The following is a 20,099-nucleotide window of genomic DNA, read 5'->3' as shown; positions in this document are numbered from 1 at the left end:
TAACTGAGAGTGAAATACATAGTGATCTTAAAATTAAAACTTTTAAAATAGAACATTTAGTTCCATCACCAAAAAAAGAGGGGAGGTTAAGAAAAATATATTCAATTTAATTTCAAGAATAAACTAGTGGAAAAATGGTCTGAGACACACACTGATTTATTGAAATAAAACAATTTTTATTTCTAAACTATCATTTTATAAAAATATAGAAGTTTAAGGATGCTTTAAAAATTTGTCTAAAAATTCTTCTGAGTAAACAAACTGAAAAAAGTGCACGCTTTTGACAGTTAATCGTCTTTGCTATTTCATTTATAAGCAGAATAAAAGTACATTTTAAAGATTTAATTTTATGCTGAAGCCAAAGTCTTTTATCAACTAAGTTGTGATCCCTACCATGAGGAAGGATAAATCATTACTAAGTTTTCTTAGATGAAATATTTAGAATAGGAAACAGAATCCACTAAAATAACTCGATAATGTTAATTTAAAGAAATCCAAGTACCTTAACTTCTTCACATAGTTCAGTAAGTCGAGCTTCTACATCCATTTCCTCTGAAAGGAGTAAAGAGTAATTAGAGGAAATATTTCAATGTTAGATCTGAAAACTCTTTTGAAATTATCTAAATACAGTTGGCCCCTGAACAATATAGGGGTTAGGAGGATCAACCCCCACTGCAGTAAAAAAATCCGTGTATTAACTTCTGACTCCCTTAAAACTTAACTACTAATAGCTTACTAATGAGGAGAAGACTTATCAATAACAAACAGTTGATTAATACATTATTTTATACTTTATATGTATTATATACTGTATTCTGATAAAAATAAGCTAGAGGAAAAAAATATTAAAATCATGAGAAAATACACTTACGATCCTATACTGTATCTTTTGAAAAAAAAAAAAAATCCATGTATAAGTGTACCTGTGCAGTTCAAGCCCAGGTCTTTAAGCATATATTACCTTTAAAAAACCAGAAGGTTGAGAAGTATCTGGACTATATTCAATGAAGTGAATTTCAATGTAAGATATTGACATGAACACATTAATCATGCAGGTAACATGATAACTATTAAATTCTGTGTTCTGATTATCAGTGTTCCAGGTCTCATAAGAGGCTAACACTGTCAAGGAAATACTGACTGTGGACCTAAAGTAACTTGCACAACTGCATCACAGAAAAGATCAAACTTATAATTAGGTTTTATTGCATTTCATACACTGTAAATTTCAATAAAGTTTAGCATTTGTTTAGATATATACATGCTTTTTTGTTTTTTAGAAAAGGTGTTCCTAAAAAAATTCAAGTCAAATTAATTTTTATAGCCAAAACATATTTAAAAATTACCTGGAGCATAGGTTATTTAATGGTAATGAATGACAAATCCTTTTCAACAATAATTAAGTTTTTAGTTTAGTTTAATACATTGTTTTCTATAAGACAACCTAAAACTGGGGCAAAATTTTTCCATACAATCCAATATTTAATGTATGCTATAATCTCCACAAGAAGTGTACAGATTAATTTATAATTAAAACGATAATATTTATAAGGGACTACAGAAACTAACAGAACAGAAAGGTTTACTCGCCATTTTTTTACAGGGAAGGAATTTCACTAAGGCCTAAAATATGCTTAGATACACCTAATTTTTAATTAAAAATCAAACTAAAATGAGTTCTCCTACAAGAACTATTTTAGCATAGCTGTAATTACACAGAATTCCATAACCTTGTTGTTCCACAACCTTGTTAACTGGTCATTCTCACAAAATGGCAAGAACAGATTCAGAGACATCCCTGAATTTATTCATCAGATCATTATTTCATAAGGTAGACTTTAGTGTATAATATTTGATAAAAAAAACATTTAAATTTGATAAAGTTACATTTATTTGGTAAAAACAGGGCGCCTGGGTGGCTCAGTGGTTAAGCTGCTGCCTTCGGCTCAGGTCATGATCTCAGGGTCCTGGGATCGAGTCCTGCATCGGGCTCTCTGCTCAGCAGGGAGCCTGCTTCCTCCTCTCTCTCTCTCTGTCTGCCTCTCTGCCTACTTGTGATTTCTCTCTGTCAAATAAATAAAATCTTTAAAATAAAAAAATAAAAAATAAATATTTGGTAAAAACAACCAACCTATCATGTGAACAACAAATACTACACTAGTAATTAAAACCAGTATGACACACATATAGTTTCAAAGTCACAAAATAGATAAATAAAGTTGTAACTAGATATGAGAGAGAGATTGCAAATTTGGTCAATCCACTGATGACTAAGGAAATCAGCTAATATTTCACAAATTATTTTACTGTCAATCAATAGCTTCTAATACAGGTTTTCCAAAATTAAAAAAAAAAAAAAAAAGCTAGCAGAACCCGTATTAAAGTCATAACTTCCATATGTCAACGTCTGTTTTCACATTACTCATAAGCTTTTCCTTTGATAGGAAAAAAAATCAGTAAAATTAATCTTAGTAAGTTAGATATCCTACCTATAAATTTTTAAAAAATGAAGAACTTTCTAAAGTTCTGAGTTTTGATACATTTTTCTAGTCCTTGCATACAGGAGTTTAAATGCATTAAGCTGGTATGTTTGCATTATGGCTAGCAAGAGCTACTTCAAGATGAGGCAAACATCTTAAAGAATATTTCAAAGCAAAACTTAAAAATTTTAGAATTGATTTCAAAATCATTTAGGATTTTCAAATGAGTTTAAAATTCTATTTTAATTTCTCTTTAAAGTTTATTTACATATATACAATTATACATAACTGTATAAAAGTGAATTATTGTCTCACATAAATCCTTTTTTTAAATTTGGCTCCTGCTGGTAATCCAAGGTTACAGTGTAAAACATATCCTTCCATATTTTTCAAATATACATTTACATAGGGCACACATCAAAAATATTGAAAATTTGCTTCCAGACTATAATAAAGTTAATATTGCAATAAAATGAGTCAAATAAATGCTCTAGTTTCCCTAAACATCAGAAATGCATGTAAAAGTTATGTTTATACTATACTGTAGCCTATTAAATGTGCACTGTGTCTAAAAAATGTACATATATTTAAAAATATTTCATTGCTAAAAAAATACTACCACCATTTGAGTTTTTAGTGAGTTGTAATATTTTCACTGATGGCGGGTCTTGTCTTGATGTTGATGACTGCTGACTGATCAGGGGTGGAGGTGGCTATGGCAATTTCTTAAAATAAGACAATGAAGCTTGTCACATCCATGGACTCTTTCTTTCATGAAAGATTCCTCTGTAGCATGAGATGCTGTTTCTTAGCATTTACCCACAGCAGAACTTCATCTGCTCAAGTTTGTTCAACAGATTTCAGCAATTCAGTCCCTTCTTCAGGCTCCACTTCTATTTCTAGTTCTCTTGCTCTTTCCACCACATCTGCAGGCACTTCCTCCACAAAAGTCCTGAGCTCCTCTCCTCAAAGGCATTCATGTGGGTTGGAATCAACTTCTTCCAAACTCCTTTTAATGATCATATTTTGACCTCTTCCCATGAATCACACATGTTCTTTACGGCATCAAAATGGTGCCTCCTTTCCAGAAGGTTTTTAATTTACTTTGTTTGAATCCAATCAGAGGAACCATTACCTATGGCAGCTGCAGCCTTATAAAATGTATTCCTTAAATAATAAGACTTGAAAGTAGAATGACTCCTTGATCCACGGGCTGCAGAATGGATGCTGTGTTAAGCAGGCATGAAAACAACATTAATCTCACCGAACATCTCCATCAGAGCTCTTGGGGGACGAGGTGCACCATCAATGAGCAGTCATATTTTGAAAGGAATGTTTTTTTCTGAGCCATAGGTCTCATCAGTGGGCTTAAAATACCAAGTAAACCATGTTGTGGGCAGATGTGCTGTCATCCAGGCTTTGTTGCTCTACTTACGGAGCAAAGGCAGAGTTCATTTAGCGTAATTCTTAAGTGTCCCAGGATTTAGGGAATGGCAAATGAACAATGGCTTCAACTTAAAGTCACCAGCTGCATTAGCCCCTAATAGGAGAGTTAGCCTGTTCATTGAAGCTTCGAAGCCAGGCACTGACTTCTCTCTAGCTATGAAAGTCCTAGAAGGCATCATTTTCCAGTAGAAAGCTATTTTGTCTACACTAAAAATCCGTTGTTCAGTGAGCCACCCTCATTTCTTATCTCAGCTAGATCTTCTGGAGAACATGCTGCAGCTTCTCCATCAGCACCTGCTCGTCATCCTGCGCACTTTGATGTTATTGATACAGTTTCTTTACTTAAGCCTCATGAACCAATCTTAGTAGCTTTCAACTTTTCTTCTTTAGCTTCATCACTTCTCTTGGCCTTCATAAAACTGAAGAGAGTTAGACCCTTGCTTAGGATTATGTTTTGTCTCAAGGAAATATTGTGGCTGGTTTGATTTTTTTTTTTAAGTTTGTATTTAAATTCCAGTTAGTTAACATGCAGTATAATATTAGTTTCAGGTATACAATATAGTGATTCAATACTTCCATATATCACCCAGGCTCATCACAAGTGTACTCCTTAGTCCCCATCACCTATTTTACCCTTTTTCTCACCCACCTTCCCTCTGGTAACCATTAGTTTGTTCTCTACAATTAAGAGTCTGTTTCTTGGTTTGTCTCTCTCTTTCTCTTTTTTCCTATGCTCATCTGTTTTGTTTCTTAAATTCCACATGAGTGAAACTGCCTCCATATGGGGCTCAGCAGGTTAAAGGCTCTGCCTTTGGCTCAGATCATGATCCTAGGGTCCTGGAATCGAGCCCCGCATCAGGCTCTGCTCAGAGATGAGCCTGCTTCCCTTCCTCTCTCTGCCTGCTCCTCTGCCTAACTGTGATCTCTGCCTGTCAAATAAATAAAATCTTTTAAAAAATAAATAAATAAAACCGCCTCCATAATAGCAGCAAGGCTGTTTTGCTTTCTCATCATTCATGTGTTCATTGGAACAGCACTTTAAATTTCCTTCAAGAACTTTTCCTTTGCATTTACACCTTGGTTAAGTGGTTGGTGAAAAAGGCCTAGCTTCTGGCCTGTCACAGCTTTCAAGGCATCATCCTTGCCTAAGCTTAATCCTTTCTAGCTTTTGACTTAAAATGAGATGTGGAACTCTTCCTTTCACTTACATACTTCAAGGCCACTGTAGGGTTATTAATTGGCCTAATTTCAATATTGTTGTGTTTCACGGAATAGAGAGACTCAAGAAGAGAGAGAGAGATGAGGGAAAAGCTGATCAGTGAAGCAGTCAGAACACATATTTGTTAATCAGTTCACCATCTTATGTAGATGTGGTTCTTGGTGCCCCCAAAACAATTACAACAGTAACATCAAAAATCACTGAGCACAGGGGCGCCTGGGTGGCTCAGTGGGTTAAAGCCTCTGCCTTCGGCTCAGGTCATGATCTCAAGGAGTCCTGGGACTGAGCTCCACATCAGGTTCTCTGCTCAGTGGAGAGCCTGCTTCCTCTTCTCTCTCTCTCTGCCTGCCTCTCTGCTTACTTGTGATCTCTCTCTGTCAAATAAATAAAATATTAAAAAAAAATCACTGAGCAGAGATCACTGTAACAAATATAATAATAATGAAAACATTTGAAAGATTGTGAGAATTACCAAAATATAACACACAGACATGGAGTGAGAAAATGCTGTTGGAAAAGTATTGCCAACAGACTTGTTTGATGCAGGGTTCCACAAAATTTCAATTTGTAAAAAATGCAGTGGCTGTGAAGTACAATAAAATAAAGTATGGAGGTTTGGAGTCACTTTTTTACAAAGATATGATTGTATTTTACACGTTTCTGCAATTTGCTTTTTTCTCTCAGCAATTCTACACAGAAATCTGGTATGCAGCCCTAAAGTTTTTTTTTTCCTAATAGCTGCATAATATTCCTTAGTGTGAATGCCTTATGATTTCCTCCATATTCTAATCTTTGTCAATTGATAGGTACTTATTTTCAGTGTTTTGTCAGTAATAATACTATAATAAACATGCTTATACATAAATCTTTACATACTAGTTACTCATATTTCTATGATATAGGTTAATAAAATTGAGGATGCTAGGTCAAATGGTAAATGCAGACTAAATCTATTTTTTAAAACACCCATCCGTTCATCTATTCATTCACTCAACAGATATTTATAACATAGCTCAGAAAATGCCATTATAATATTAGATGTTAAGGCTAGTATCTCAATGAAAATATTATTTAATTAACTCCACTGTGGTTTGAATCAGGTCTTTTCCCACCCAACCAAAAACTGGGACCTTCTTTATATAGGATTTATATAAGCAGCATCCTGTACAGTTAACTTAGAATTTTAGAATACTCAAATGTAAACTGATAGGCTGGCAATACAATAGTTTAAACATGAAGTATATTTTTATTGCTAAAAGGACACTAAAACATGTCAGAAATGATTAAAATTTCATACTATGACTTCTTTAATTTTATATTCATTTTATATAAGAATATAAAAATTTATTCTAAAATAATGACCATAAATACATCTTTAAACTTTCTTTTTTCTTTCCTGATAATATGATCAGTTTTTCCATTAAAAGTTTTAATGAAAATTGGCCTAACTTAAATTTTTCTGAGCTAGTTCTCATCTCAGAAGTAATAAGAAAGATTTCTTCTCCTTAATTTCCTTATTTTCATACTCTGAAAACCAAGAAACAAACACTATGATTTTATTATTTCTACAGCTTTTCATAATTTTTTTAAAAATTGCAATGCGTCTATGCAACACAAAATAAAAACCTTCAATATACTTATGAAAGGACAGTAAGTATTATTGCTATATAAGAACGAAAGTCTAAAATATACAGGGAAATAGATAAATAAAATAATGAGATCAGAATATTTCCCTGAAAATAGTAATATCGGAATAGTGGTGATTTGATATTATTTTCCTTTTTTGGATACTATTTTGTTTGTTAAGTTTAGAACAATAAAAAAATAAATCCAAATTGACATAAAAAGCAAAACTAGATACTGAAGTGGTTTCTTTATTTCTTTAATAACATTAAACCAACAAATTCTGGCAATAAACATGGTTTCCAAATAGTGCTCTTTGTAGGAACTGTAAAAAGAATATGGAAAAAAGCCATGGTTTGTATTTACCATTTCAAGTTTTAATTACAAACTGCAATATTATAAATTAATAAATTAACCAAAGCTTATCTACAAATAAACTGATTCTAGAAGTTCTAAACTAATAGTGGTAGAAATATTCTATATTAATAAATACATATTTATGAAATTTGACACTAATTTAAAGCAAAGTTTCATACTAATAAAAAGGGATTACTTACTTAACCTATTTTAAACATACCTAGAGAGGTGTCTTTCTGGGTTCGTGGCTGTTTTCTTCTGAGAAGGCGTTCATAAAGGACCTGCATGTTGGCCTTGGCTAGTTATAAGGATTGCACACATCACTAGTTACTAATACTCCTTTTACAACAAAGTTTACTAGAATTTTCCAACTTCTTATTAGTTGACTTAGTATTGATCTGAGAGTGCAGTTAGAACACTAAAGCAGAGTATTTCAGTTAATTAGCTTATTAGAATTGTAAATGATGTACATTCAAGTTTATATTGCTTTGCTCTTTTTTTCTATTTAAATGATGTACCATTCAACATTTCATAATCCAATATTATTTTTATGTTTTAATTTCTTGAACTCAGAATTTCAGAGCTGGCAGGGATCCCAGAGATGAGCTAGATCAACCCCTGCTTTTACAAGTATAGATACTAGGGCCTAGAAAGATTACATGATTTGCCAAAGCCTAGATTCCAGAACTTCCTAGATTCCAGACTTCCATTTCCAGTAAGAGCTCCTTGTACCAAACCGGTATTTAACTACATGTCATCCAAAAAAAAAAAAAAAAAAAGAAAATGTACATCATTCAACTAGGAGAAAAGAAAATAGCAAAAGCAGAAAGGAATTTAAGGCGTTATTTTAAAAGAGGGAATAGAATTTAGACACATTTTTTAAAGCACGATATAGTTTAAGATTTTAAGTACATACTTAATTGAAAACTCAAGAAAAATATCAAATAGTGTAAAGAAATACAACAAACATCCTCTACTCAAGAATTATTTTAGGGGTACCTGCCTAGTGCAGTTGGTTAATTGTTCAACACTTGGTTTTGGCTCAGGTCATGATCTCAGGGTCCTGACATCGAGCCCTGAGTCAGGCTCTATGTTTGGCATGGACCCTGCCTGAGACTCTGTATCCCTCTCCTACTGCCCCTGTCCCCTGCTCTCTCTCTAAAATAAACGAATTTTTCTTAAAAAAAAAAAAAAAAAAAAAAAAGAAAGAAAACCGAAACTACTTTATATCCACTTATTAAAACTTGTGAATATAATGATATTTAGTCAACAGTGTTTTATGGAAGTATTATCTAGTACTTGAATTTAATTTTGCTAGGATAAAAATAAATAATGTTAATAATTCAGAATATGTAATTGTTTTAAATAGTTAAAAGAATTTTTAGATGTTCCCTAGAAGATACATTCAAGATAAATTAAAATTTATAATAAACAGAAAATATAAATATGAAAATTTTAAGAATAACCTAAATTGCTACCAATAAATATTTATTGAAGATGAGTCTTGATTTTAAAAATTCCTAGGAAACTGTAATCATCTTTGTTTTGATGTCTATATACTTTTCAAGTAACAACAAAAACTGTATTGTGCCATTTCATTAATTCATTTATTCAACATATATATTTTGAGTAGGTAGGATGTGTGAGATACTAGTAATTTTATTTATCACTATTATTTGCTTTTTTAAGACTAGAGTCTAGGTTTGCTTTAGAATTTGGTTTCTGATATTTTATCAAATAATCTGGAATAAAGTTTATATTCATTTGTAACTAACTCCTGAAATTAAATATAAGGAAGGGCTTTTAATTATGGTATTTTCTATATTATATTACATGTGTAAGGTCAAACGAATTCATATAACATAAAATCCATCCTTACCATGACAGAATTTAAAACCTGATAAATGAATTATCATGCTGACTTAGATTAATAAACTAGTAATTGTGCTAATACTGTGTATTTGAAATAAATCTGTGCTTTGAAGAGATGCTCATTTTAATTACTAATTATATATTTTACCAGCAAATATCTTTTTAAAGAAAAATATTTTTTTCTAAGTTAAAATGTGATTCATGTGTTTTTTATTCTCAAGTATTACATGTTAAGTCTATTTGAATATTACATGCAAATAGATGTCTTCCTTATATAGGCATTTATGGGTCCACCTCATATACGACTCTCTGTATTAAAAACTCAGGAAATCCCATCTCTCTGGATGAGTTTCTCCTTTCATCCCCATGCTGGACTGATCACTTATTAGAGGAAGAGGAGAAGTCAAAGCTCTTTAAAGAGAGAGACCATATTTTTTTCTCAGCATCTAGCTCAGGACCTGACAAAGTAGACGCCCATAAAAATCCCAAGGAACTCACACCATTAAGAAGTCTCACTCCCAGAGCTACTTTACACCCTCTGCCTTTTGGATGTCCTTATCTTTCCTCCTAGTCATGCACATCTGGTTCCCTTTGATCACCCTATCTTTCAAATGAAATCCACTTTGTATATACAGTCCCAAAACTAGTGACAGAAATAGCTAAACATGCATTCTAAACTACAAGATAATGCCTCCATGAATTCTACTACATCATTCAACATCTAAACAATGAACAAATTCTCTTGTAGAAATACCATCATACATTGGCTTCTGAGTTCCATACCACTTTTATTATAATTCCATTTTTCAAGTACAGTGTACTGTCCTTCATTAATATTGTGGTTTAATAGTTTGGTAGTTTGGTCACTAACCAAAATTTATAAATGTGATTCTAAGAAAATGTGCTGGAGTTCCCAAAAAACAAATTAAAAAATATATGGAGCATAATTTTTCCATTAGTTGAGGATAATGATAGCCTAAATTAGTTCTATTTTACAAACATTTCTTTCATTTTCTAAGGGATTTTCCCAAGGGAAATAGATTTTCCTAAGGGAAATAGAATTCTAAGTATACAAAATAGCAAGGAAGAAGAGTATTTCAGAGAACAGTAATCAAAAGGATTCCACCATTTTTGTCTTGGGTAAGAAAATATGAGTAAAAAAAATTTTTTTTCCCTATTGCTTGTACCTCTGTATAAACATTGGGATACTTGAATTAAGTATTCCAAATGGTCAACCGAACGATATCTGTTAATCAAATCCACTGGAGTAGCTGCTGATAGGCAATGGCACAATATCCAGCATTTTCTCACAGCTGAATTTAAGTGAGCTACAAATCATTACATATTCTTACAATTCTTTTGTATCCCTAAATAGGCAATTATAAAAATAGGCTAATTACTCTCAAGCCCAAGAATTATTTTCAGTAACAGTGACTATTTTTAAGAGTACATCAATATTGTTAAGACTGAGATCCTTAAGAAACAAAGAAATAAACAAAGAACACTGATTAATTCAAGTAAAATTTAAAAGTAATTCTTGATTTATTCAAGTATATACTGATAAAATTAATTTATTCTGAAGAGATAATTAAAATGTGCTTATTATAAGCTACTACCTGATGTTTGAAAAGAAAAGCTTTTTAAACTATCATAAAAGGTCTGAATAAAAACTTATTTTTGCTCATCCCCAAAATTTATCCTGTGCACAATACGTGTTGCAATCTATAAATGGTATATACAAAATAAAGGCAATATGATTTTTTATTGCGTACTATAACATATATGCAGATGTTACTGTTGGACTAAAACCAAGGCTGATTTTTTAGAGATCTAAATAAATTTCAAAATGTTAAAATTGAGTAATGTTATTATTCTGATGTGAAATAAAAGAACTAAGATCTGAGATCACTTAAAGCCAAATGTATATAAAAATGTTTCAAGCACCTACAATCTGCTTAGATTGTTAATAATTTAGAAGCACAGATTTAGTTTATTTTTCCAAAATTCTGTAGGTAATTATGTTTGCTTTCTAGTATGTTTTCTGATTTTAATAGGAGTAGAATATTGACATATATTTTTTAAAAAGCTATCAAAAGACTCACTTCAAACTTAACACCAAGAAGTTATTTCTCAATATCGTAAAAAAATTTTTTTCAATTGCAGAAAGTAATTATCAAGAGTCAAAAAAGATGGAATTGAGAGAGAAGTAAAACTGAAGCATACAAACATTATAGTTTTAGTATAGAAAAACTATGGCAAAGCAGCTAACTAGCAAAATGAGAATGAAGAGAAGAATTGAACTATATGTTAGGTCTGACTACTTTTAACATACCCAGTTCTAGTTTCTGACAAGAGGGAATCTCTTCTGTTACTGTAATGAAGTAGCTGTGCAATCCTTTGAAGGCTAGCAGCAAAGTGGCACAAAGGGTATAATGAAAATGATAGGCATGATGTAGAAAGGAGTCTGCAATGATGAAGCTGCAACCCTAAACAAAGAACAGATTTGGGATATAGAGTGTTAGTTACCAAAACTCTAAATACATTACATTTGAAACTTAGAAAATTAAAGGAAAGAATCCCAAGCGTTTATTAGTTAATTATTTGAAAACACACACAAAAAAATCAGCAATATTGTAGGGAGTTGCTCTTATTCATATAAGTTATTTAAAAACATAAAATGTGACTCTAAAAATTTCAATTACAGTGGGTTTTTAAAGCAAGCAGATTAAATTATGGTTTTTGAAAATTTGAGATTCAAATTCCATTTGCACTGAGGGACAGATACTCTGCTTTTACAGCATAAGCCCCTCTCCTTCCAAGGGAATAGCAATTGTACTTGTAATACTGCAAGCTGGGTCTCAATTCTGGCAGCTGATCTTTACGAGCTCCTTTGAGTGATTTACCAGTTCTGTTAAGGGAGCAAGAAGTGGTAGTAACAAGTTTAAAAAGGCACTAGCTGTCAAAGATATCTACCCATTAAATCTGGTAAATCTTTATCAGGTTAAATTTTGCAATAAATAATTTGTTAAGATCATATCTAACTTGATCTGTAAGTTGTTGAGCTCAAACAATTAATAAAAAAAATCACATTCACAGATGAAACAATTAAAAAACACTTCACTTAAGATAAGAGGGAAAAAAGGGAGTATAAATGTATTAGTTCTTACATCTGGCGATAACTGTTTTGTGTAGTTAATACCAAAGACCACACTTTCAAGGGTAGGAATCACAGAATCTTTGTTTTGTGCTGGTGCATTTCTATTTAACCAAGTAGTCTTCACAGGGCGAGGAAAGCTGGAGGAATAAGTATTACACATTATTACTGCCATAACAGTCTATTTAAATGTTAAATGTTTACAAAAGAAAATCTTATAAGAATAAAGAGCAGGGATTTGCAAGGTTATAATTTCTAGAGTATTCTTAACTTTTTCCTTTAAATAACTGGAATAATTATGAAAAGACAATGAATATATAAAAAACTAAGACTAGATGCCTGAGAGAACTTCTCCATAATCAGGCTTCAGGAAGTCTTAAAGAATTCTAAAGATAAAACTGTGGGATCCAGAGTAGCTAAACGACAAATGAGGATCAAGCTTTAATTTGGAAATACTGGACTGTCAGAACTGGTACCGAGTTTAAAAACCTAAAAATCGTATATTGATTCTACTTACAGAAAGAGTTTCCTACATAAATGTAGTAAAAGAAAAATTACTAAATCTACTTTTTTCAAAAAGAAGATATTTCCTTTCCCTTTACTACAAGTCTATGAACACCATTAAGACAATTTTCAAGTAGTTCAAGGTACTGTCTCAATCCATATTATACGAACTACTGCTGTTAGTATTAACATTACATTTAATATACTATAGATTCTATACAATAAGCATATTCTGCTTGAATGTTTAAAATCATACACAATTTTGAGATAAAGTATTGGCTAATTGTAAGTAGGCCAAAGCATTTGGACAATTTGGCAGTTCGGCAAAAGGGAAAAGACAGAAAAGTGAATCAACTTTGCCATAAGCAGAAAGCAGTCTTCATTTGCAAAATCAATTTGCTTTGCAAATATTAAATATCCATATCCCAGCAAAGAAGGGAGGTGCAAGTCAATGGTAAATTACACTTACTACAATGTGTTTTTCAGAATTGAGTCATAAAAACTTATAATTTAAAAAGCTCAAATATAAAAATAGGTTATGTAAAAAAACCAAGAAATCTTCTGTAGGGTTCCACTTATTACAAATAATTGATTTAAGGTCTGTAGTTGGGTTAATCATAGAAATTGTTTTAATAAAAACAACACTTAAAAAGATGAGATTGTAAAATACTGTTTCATTTTGTTTAGAGGGGAAAAAAGCCCATCTGTAATGAAACTTCAGGAAAAACTTTGTCAAAGCATAGTGAGGAATGTTACCCTTAACATGACCCCTCTACCAGCATGCACCAACATAAAGCTCTTCTTTACCCTTTCCTTGCTTCCCTTCTCCAACCTCTCATTTACAGGCAAGGAAAAAGGCAGGGAGAGATCCTGCTTCTTTCATGGCGAGGCTCTAGCCGCAAGAGAGGGGATACAAAGGCCCATGGCAGCTGGGTAAGGCACAGCAACCTCAGCTGCTGCAGCACCTCAGTGTCTTTCCCAGTCACTAACCAGAGCCAACAGTTAATCCTCTTGGCTTCTAATTCTGAGCCAAAAATGTCTTCTTCCAGTAGACGGTCTCTAGGAGATGAGCTGCCTCTTTCTCCTACTAGTCTGTGGCAAAAACTGCTGCATTGCAAGAGGAAGCACACATTTAACTCACTAGGATTAGTGATGTAAATATCACTAACTCTAGTCCAGGCCTTAGCAAGCAACATGAATAACTGAGCTAACCTCTATGAATTGTTTGTACATTTCTCAGAAGAGAAACTAAGCATTATACAGAAAGAATGAACAGTTATAAAGAAAAAGGAACGGTTCAAATATTTCAGTTAGGATTCTTACTGAAACTACAACAGGAGATTCAGAAAACTAAAGAAATGTATCTTATCAATAAACTTTAAGCATTAAAAACCTAAAAAGTAATATTGTATACTACTTATTTGAAAGTTTAATTTCAAAAAGTCACTTTCTTATTAAAGAAGTTTCATTCAGCTATCATGTTGTTACATATTAATTTATTCAATTAACATCTAACATTTTTTAAAGTTTATAATAAAACTATGTAACAGGAACACTGTCCTGTACAGAAGTTATAGCAACCGGGAGAACAAGCTGTCAAAGGTTTAAGAGGTAAGACAAAGAGAGCACAACAAACAGTTACAGATCTAACTACAGAGTAAGGAAAGCAAAGCACGTCTTTAGGGGAAAGGGGAAGACTTCCTCCTGGCCCTGTGCTCTCAAGGCAACCATGGGACAACACAATGGAAGAGGTAAAAGAATGTAAGGATACGCACCATGGGAAGCTGTTACTTGTGGACATTATGTTAATTTGTATTGGTCTTCTATATATTCTCAGGGTAATTATACAGAATTACCTACTTAGTTTTCATGATCTATCAGTTCAACATTATAACCCTGAAGTATCAGTTGTTGGAATCCAAACTGACAAAAACTGTAGACAGTTCAGAAATCAAATCAATTTGGAGTCTTTTCATATAAGTCACTGATTTTGAAAGTGTCCATCTATTGCCCATACCACAAAAGGATGATATTGTATTGTAAAAAACTGAAGAGCTTGAAACGTATTCTTATACAATGAAAAACAATCCATTTCCCTATGGAAGTGGGCAGAAAAATAACTATCTGAATGTATTTATTATAATCTAGAATATTAGGTTCCTTTAAATTCAAATGATACAGGTTATACTTTAAAAACTTTATTAGTAAAGAGCCACAAAATTGATTAATGACTTAGAAAACAAGAATTATTGTATAGCACAGATTTAAGAAAATTTTATGTGATCCAGATGAGACAAAGAAACAGAAAAAATAAATATACTTTTTCAGAGTATGAACACTGTACAGCATTGCTTAAAAACACAGGTACAGACTAAACAATGCTGTATGTATACTTCCACACTGCACTATTTTTCTTGGTCAGTTTACTTGACAAAGATTGTTCTATATTTCTGTATTAAAAGAGTTACCAATCTAATGTTCTCATGCTCTAAAATGTTATTTTATTACTCTAGTATAAAATGGAAGCATTTATTTAATAATTATAAATATAGAAATTCCTTATTACTTCAATTATCTTTATCAAAGTATACGTTTACACTATAAAATAAAAGATATTACATTAATAAGGACCAGAGTATTGGTTAAATTTACCTTATTAGTGGCTGGTGCAGTGCAACCAATGATGCATGGACTGTGACGGACACCACAGAAAGGTGGAAGTAATCAAACATAACATTAACGTGATGATGAAGGCCTCTATGGAGGCTAAAGTGCAGCTTCAATGTTCGGCTACTTATTAGTTGCAAGGTGTTCAGATCATCTGCCCTAGAAAAAGCAACACAATCTGCATGTAAGTATGGCATATTCAGTAAAGGCTAATATTTTATAGTTACTTATTTAGTTTTTTAAAATTTAAAATGCAAATAATTTTTAAAGCATTACATTTGCATTAGACAAAAATTGGAAATCTAGTAATAAGAAAATAATCGGATTTTACCTTTAGTTTTCTACCAGTCCATGATATGTACTGTTTTTTAACTAATGCCCCTATAAAATGCATCTTTTTTGATTAGGAATTACTTCTGTCTTTCACTAAATTTTATTCCATAGAGAATACTGTTCATTCTAAGACTATACTATAACATAGGTCAAATCCTATAGTAATAAATCTCAAAAAGATAGTTAAAATTATTTTTCATTGTATAAAATTTTGTTTTTAAGTGCTGCTTGAAAGCAAGCAAGCAACTGGTAGATATTTGATCACAGATATTTAGTCTGTTATTAGATTTATACACATAAAAAATTAAAACAATTGTTTTGAGAATGATTTCCAAAGTGTGTTTGTGTGCGTGTGTATATGTATTTTAACCCATATATATATTATAAGTACCATAGTTAAGAAACTACTTACTCATTTCAGCTTACTTCATTTACAAAATTTTGATTTGGTTTAAAATTTAATCCCTTAAGGAATTCTTTGTAATCAACAAGTTTTACAAAGGAGCAGAACTACCACATAAAAAAAATTCTTATTTCTCCATGACAGTAAAGAGGGTATCTCAAGTAGACCTTTCAAAAGGTAAATGCTTAGTCATTTATTCTACAAGTGTTATCTAAATTTATGTATAGTTTTCAAGAAGTACTTTTATAAATTCGTTTAAAATGAGGGAAGAGATTATGCTGAGTGAAATAAGTCAAGCAGGGAGAGTCAATTATCATATGGTTTCACTTATTTGTGGAGCATAACAAATAGCATGGAGGACAAGGGGAGTTAGAGAGGAGAAGGGAGTTGAGGGAAATTGGAAGGGGAGGTGAACCATGAGAGACTATGGACTCTGAAAAACAATCGGAGAGGTTTGAAGCGGCGGGGGGGTGGGAGGTTGGTGTACCAGGTGGTGGGTATTATAGAGGGCATGGATTGCATGGAGCACTGGGTGTGGTGCAAAAATAATGAATACTGTTATACTGGAAAAAAAATAAGCAAAAAAAAATCAATGCAAAAAAAGTTTTAATTAATTAATTAATTAAAAAAGTTAAATCTGATACTTATTTTAAATGAACACAAGCACACTGTGTCCCTAAAATATATGACTGCATGTTCAGATGTGTGAGCAAGTTCAGAACAGCCAGTCCTAAAATTTCCTCAAGGACTCTAGGAATTAACAAACTACAAACAACTGCAAGGTATAAGGTCATCAGTCTTGAAAACTCTCTAAATATTAAGAGTCCTACCTAAAGATGGCATTACTTATGCCATAAGAAAGATGGTCAGTGATACAGTGAAAGAGAGTTCTGTTATATTTAAACGTCTCATAGTAGTGGTATTATACCAACAGTGGAGTTTCTAGAGTTTAGGAAATTATTTATTTCTTCAACTTGTCTGATGTGCTACCTGGGGCTCATGGAATTGACATGGGTACAAAAGAGTAGCCCTAACTACTCTTATGAGACTCCATGATTAGACAGAAGTAGTTCAAATAAACAAGAAAGGGAGAGGCTAAATTCTAACTAGAAAATGGAGAATAGGTAGCAGTTATGAGAAACTAAAGATTTTTTTTTAAAGATTTTATTTATTTATTTGACAGACAGAGATCACAAGTAGGCAGAGAGGCAGGCAGAGAGAGAGGAGGAAGCAGGCTCCCTGCTGAGCAGAGAGCCCGATGCGGGGCTCCATCCCAGGACCCTGAGCGAAGACAGAAGCTTTAACCCACTGAGCCACCCAGTCAAAGATTTTTAATTGTTTGAATAGCCTACTTACGAATAATCTCCATCTGTGAAGTGTAGATCCAAGGATAACAAAAAATTCATTTCTTCAAGGGTTTCTTCAATCTGAAGAGAAATTACAGCATAAGGTTTGCTGAATACTTAAAGTTAGAAATATGCCTGGAGGCTCTACAAAAAATATTTATCTAAATATATATGAAGAGATGTTTACCTTTTTTTCATCCAACAACATTTTAACTTTGAAGATCATGACATCATTTAAAACAACCTCCTCATTTTTATACAGAATTTGAAATGTTTTACTGCAAATCAGAGAATCATGAACTGAAGCTGGAAAGGCTAAAGTCATACCTAAAACAAATAAGATACGTAACTCACAGGTAAAAAGGAAAAATATAATAGAAGTAAATTAATACTTTTAAATACCTTAAGTTTGATTATATTACTCTCCAGTGCTGTTATCATTTTCTATAGCAGTATTAGAACATTTCTGAAAGTTTAACAATTTCTATATAAAAAAGAAGTAAATGATAACCACTATAAAAATGTTATATAATTTATTTTAATCTGAAAACGTACATCAGGAAATCTCAAGGTAGTTTTGGGTTGTTTTTTTTTTTTTTTTAAAGATTTTACTTATCTATTTGAGAGAGAGAAAGAGGGAGCACAATCCAGGGAGTGGGGAGGAGCAGAAGGAGAAGCAGACTCCCGGCTGAGCAGGGAGCCTGACCAATCCCAGGACCCTGGGATCATGACCTGAGCTGAAGGCAGATGCTTAACCAACTGAGTCACCCAGGTGCCCCTCAAGGTAGATACTCTATGAGGAATAATTGATCTGTACTCCCAGAAGGAAGCAATTTAGTTTTCCAAAGATGCATAAAAAAGCATTTGATTGGCCACTGTCCTGGTTGCTGAGTGGTAACCTTTAATCCCTTGGAATAAAGAATTTGTTTGGCTTTTGTCCCAATCCCTTGGAAGTGGCTTCTAAATTCTTAGAATTTCCTAGGACAGGCAACCACATGGAAGAACACCTAAGGCTCAGGGCTTGGTCCTAGTGGTGGTGGTCGTGGTGGTAGTGGAGTTTACTCATGTTGGGTCCAGAGAGTTTATGGTAAAGAGATGACTCAGGATAGGGGTTGGCCACAATAGACCAACTATGTGACTAGAAAGTGGGGCTTGAGACACATCATGTGAACCCAAACTCCAGTGAGGGGAAAGGGGTCTGGAGACTGAGCAATGATTCAATCAGGTAAGCTTCCCTGATTGGCAATATTTCACATACTGTCACATTTAAACTTTCTGGGAGGGTAAATACATCCTGACTCCTTGGGGAGAGAACAACAGAAGCTTCACAACTATGGGACTCTCCCAGACTTTGCCCTTTGCTTATGCTTCTTTTCTTTTGGCAGGCTCTATTAGGTATCCCTTTGCTATGATAAAACCATAATTAAGTTGAGTGCTTTCTTGAGTTTTGTGTGTTGTTCTAGTGACTTATCAAACCTGAAGGGGTAATAAGAACCCTGAATTTGTAGCCATCTAATCAGAAATGTGGGTAGCTTGTGGACCCCTGAAGTGTGACCCTATGTCTGAAGTGAGCTCAGTCTTGTGAAGACCGTGCCCTTTATTTATAAAGATTGGATTACCTCCTTCCAGGTTGTTGGTATCAGGTCATTACAACAAGGAGGAATTTAAACATTTAAATAAGGTGGGCATCTCTGCAAAGCAGGAAGCACAGAGTGGGATGCCAGAGTCTAAAGGGAATAAGTAGGTGTCCATATGAAGTATTACCTGATTTCAGAGCCTGTGTAGGATGAAGAGGGCAATTCTGGTGGAGGGCTGACTTAGGGTGAGGTACTGGGAGCCCAAGCAAGATGAAAAGGGCAACCATGTGGGAGAACACCTAAGGCTACAGGTGGGGGGGGGGTGCTGGAGCCCAAATTAGGTGAGGAGGGTGTCCTTGCAGACAGGCAGCCAGGGACAAGGCCAGGAGTCCAAAAAGGATGAACGGTGGTGAGGGTGGGTGTGGGCAGTGGCAACCTGATACACTCTCACGGAGGCAAAGTAAGGTGAGGCCAACATCCCTACAGTAGGAACTCTTAGCACAAAGACTTAGCACAGTCAAGCGGGTATGGGAAGAGCATCCACACAGAGAAGTGACCTGGCATGAGGTGCTGACGCCTACGAGGTGTAAGGAGAAGATCTCGAGGGAGAGAGAGCAGTGACAAGAGACCGGCACCTATGAGTGATCGCTCAAATAAGAAAATATAGTAAGGATAACGAGAGTCAAATTTCTCACTGAAATCTTTCAGAGAAAGGATATACAAATATGGAAAATAGATATAAGTGTAAAATGAATCCTGTAACAGACTGAAATTAGAAATACTGATGTGAACTCACGGTATTTGCAGTATATATTTAGATAAAGATAGGTATAAATTTGTATATGAGTACATACATGTACTCACTAGCTCTGTCCACTCACAGGGCCTGAGAGCAACACAGCTTCAAATACTGGTTTCATAATACTCTTCCATTAAAGGAACCAGAGCTTTTGCAGAAATTCATGACTCCAGTGCTGGGGCATAGACAGGGCAAAAGAAGTCTGGATCATCTTTTCATACCAAAAAGTAAAGAAGTGCTGAAAGAATGAGGGAGGGGACACTTCAAAAGGACATGGAAGCTAGACTGAAGAGGTTACCCTGGTCATTATGGGGATGAA

General features: G+C 33.5%; 1 protein-coding gene across 9 annotated transcripts in view; it reads right to left on the bottom strand.

The window, feature by feature from the left end:
• The window catches only part of FAM135A (family with sequence similarity 135 member A), a 128,254-nt gene that overhangs the window by 63,339 nt on the left and 44,816 nt on the right, over positions 1–20,099 (bottom strand). For 6 of the 9 annotated variants that reach the window (XM_082731295.1, XM_082731293.1, XM_082731298.1 and 3 more), the window contains 7 exons: positions 17,592–17,731; positions 17,415–17,485; positions 15,308–15,481; positions 12,165–12,291; positions 11,330–11,483; positions 7,346–7,423; positions 503–552 (listed from right to left, as the gene is read on the bottom strand). In XM_082731295.1, coding sequence (XP_082587421.1) covers positions 503–552; positions 7,346–7,423; positions 11,330–11,483; positions 12,165–12,291; positions 15,308–15,481; positions 17,415–17,485; positions 17,592–17,731 — 794 coding nt within the window. The remainder of the gene's footprint in view (positions 1–502; positions 553–7,345; positions 7,424–11,329; positions 11,484–12,164; positions 12,292–15,307; positions 15,482–17,414; positions 17,486–17,591; positions 17,732–20,099) is intronic. The other 3 variants (XM_082731294.1, XM_082731297.1, XM_082731300.1) reach the window with 1 other exon arrangement.

Source organism: Mustela nivalis (genome assembly GCF_964662115.1).
Source record: "Mustela nivalis genome assembly, chromosome: 5".
In the NCBI taxonomy this organism is placed as follows: domain Eukaryota; kingdom Metazoa; phylum Chordata; class Mammalia; order Carnivora; family Mustelidae; genus Mustela; species Mustela nivalis.
This window is presented reverse-complemented; position numbering and strand designations above follow the sequence as displayed.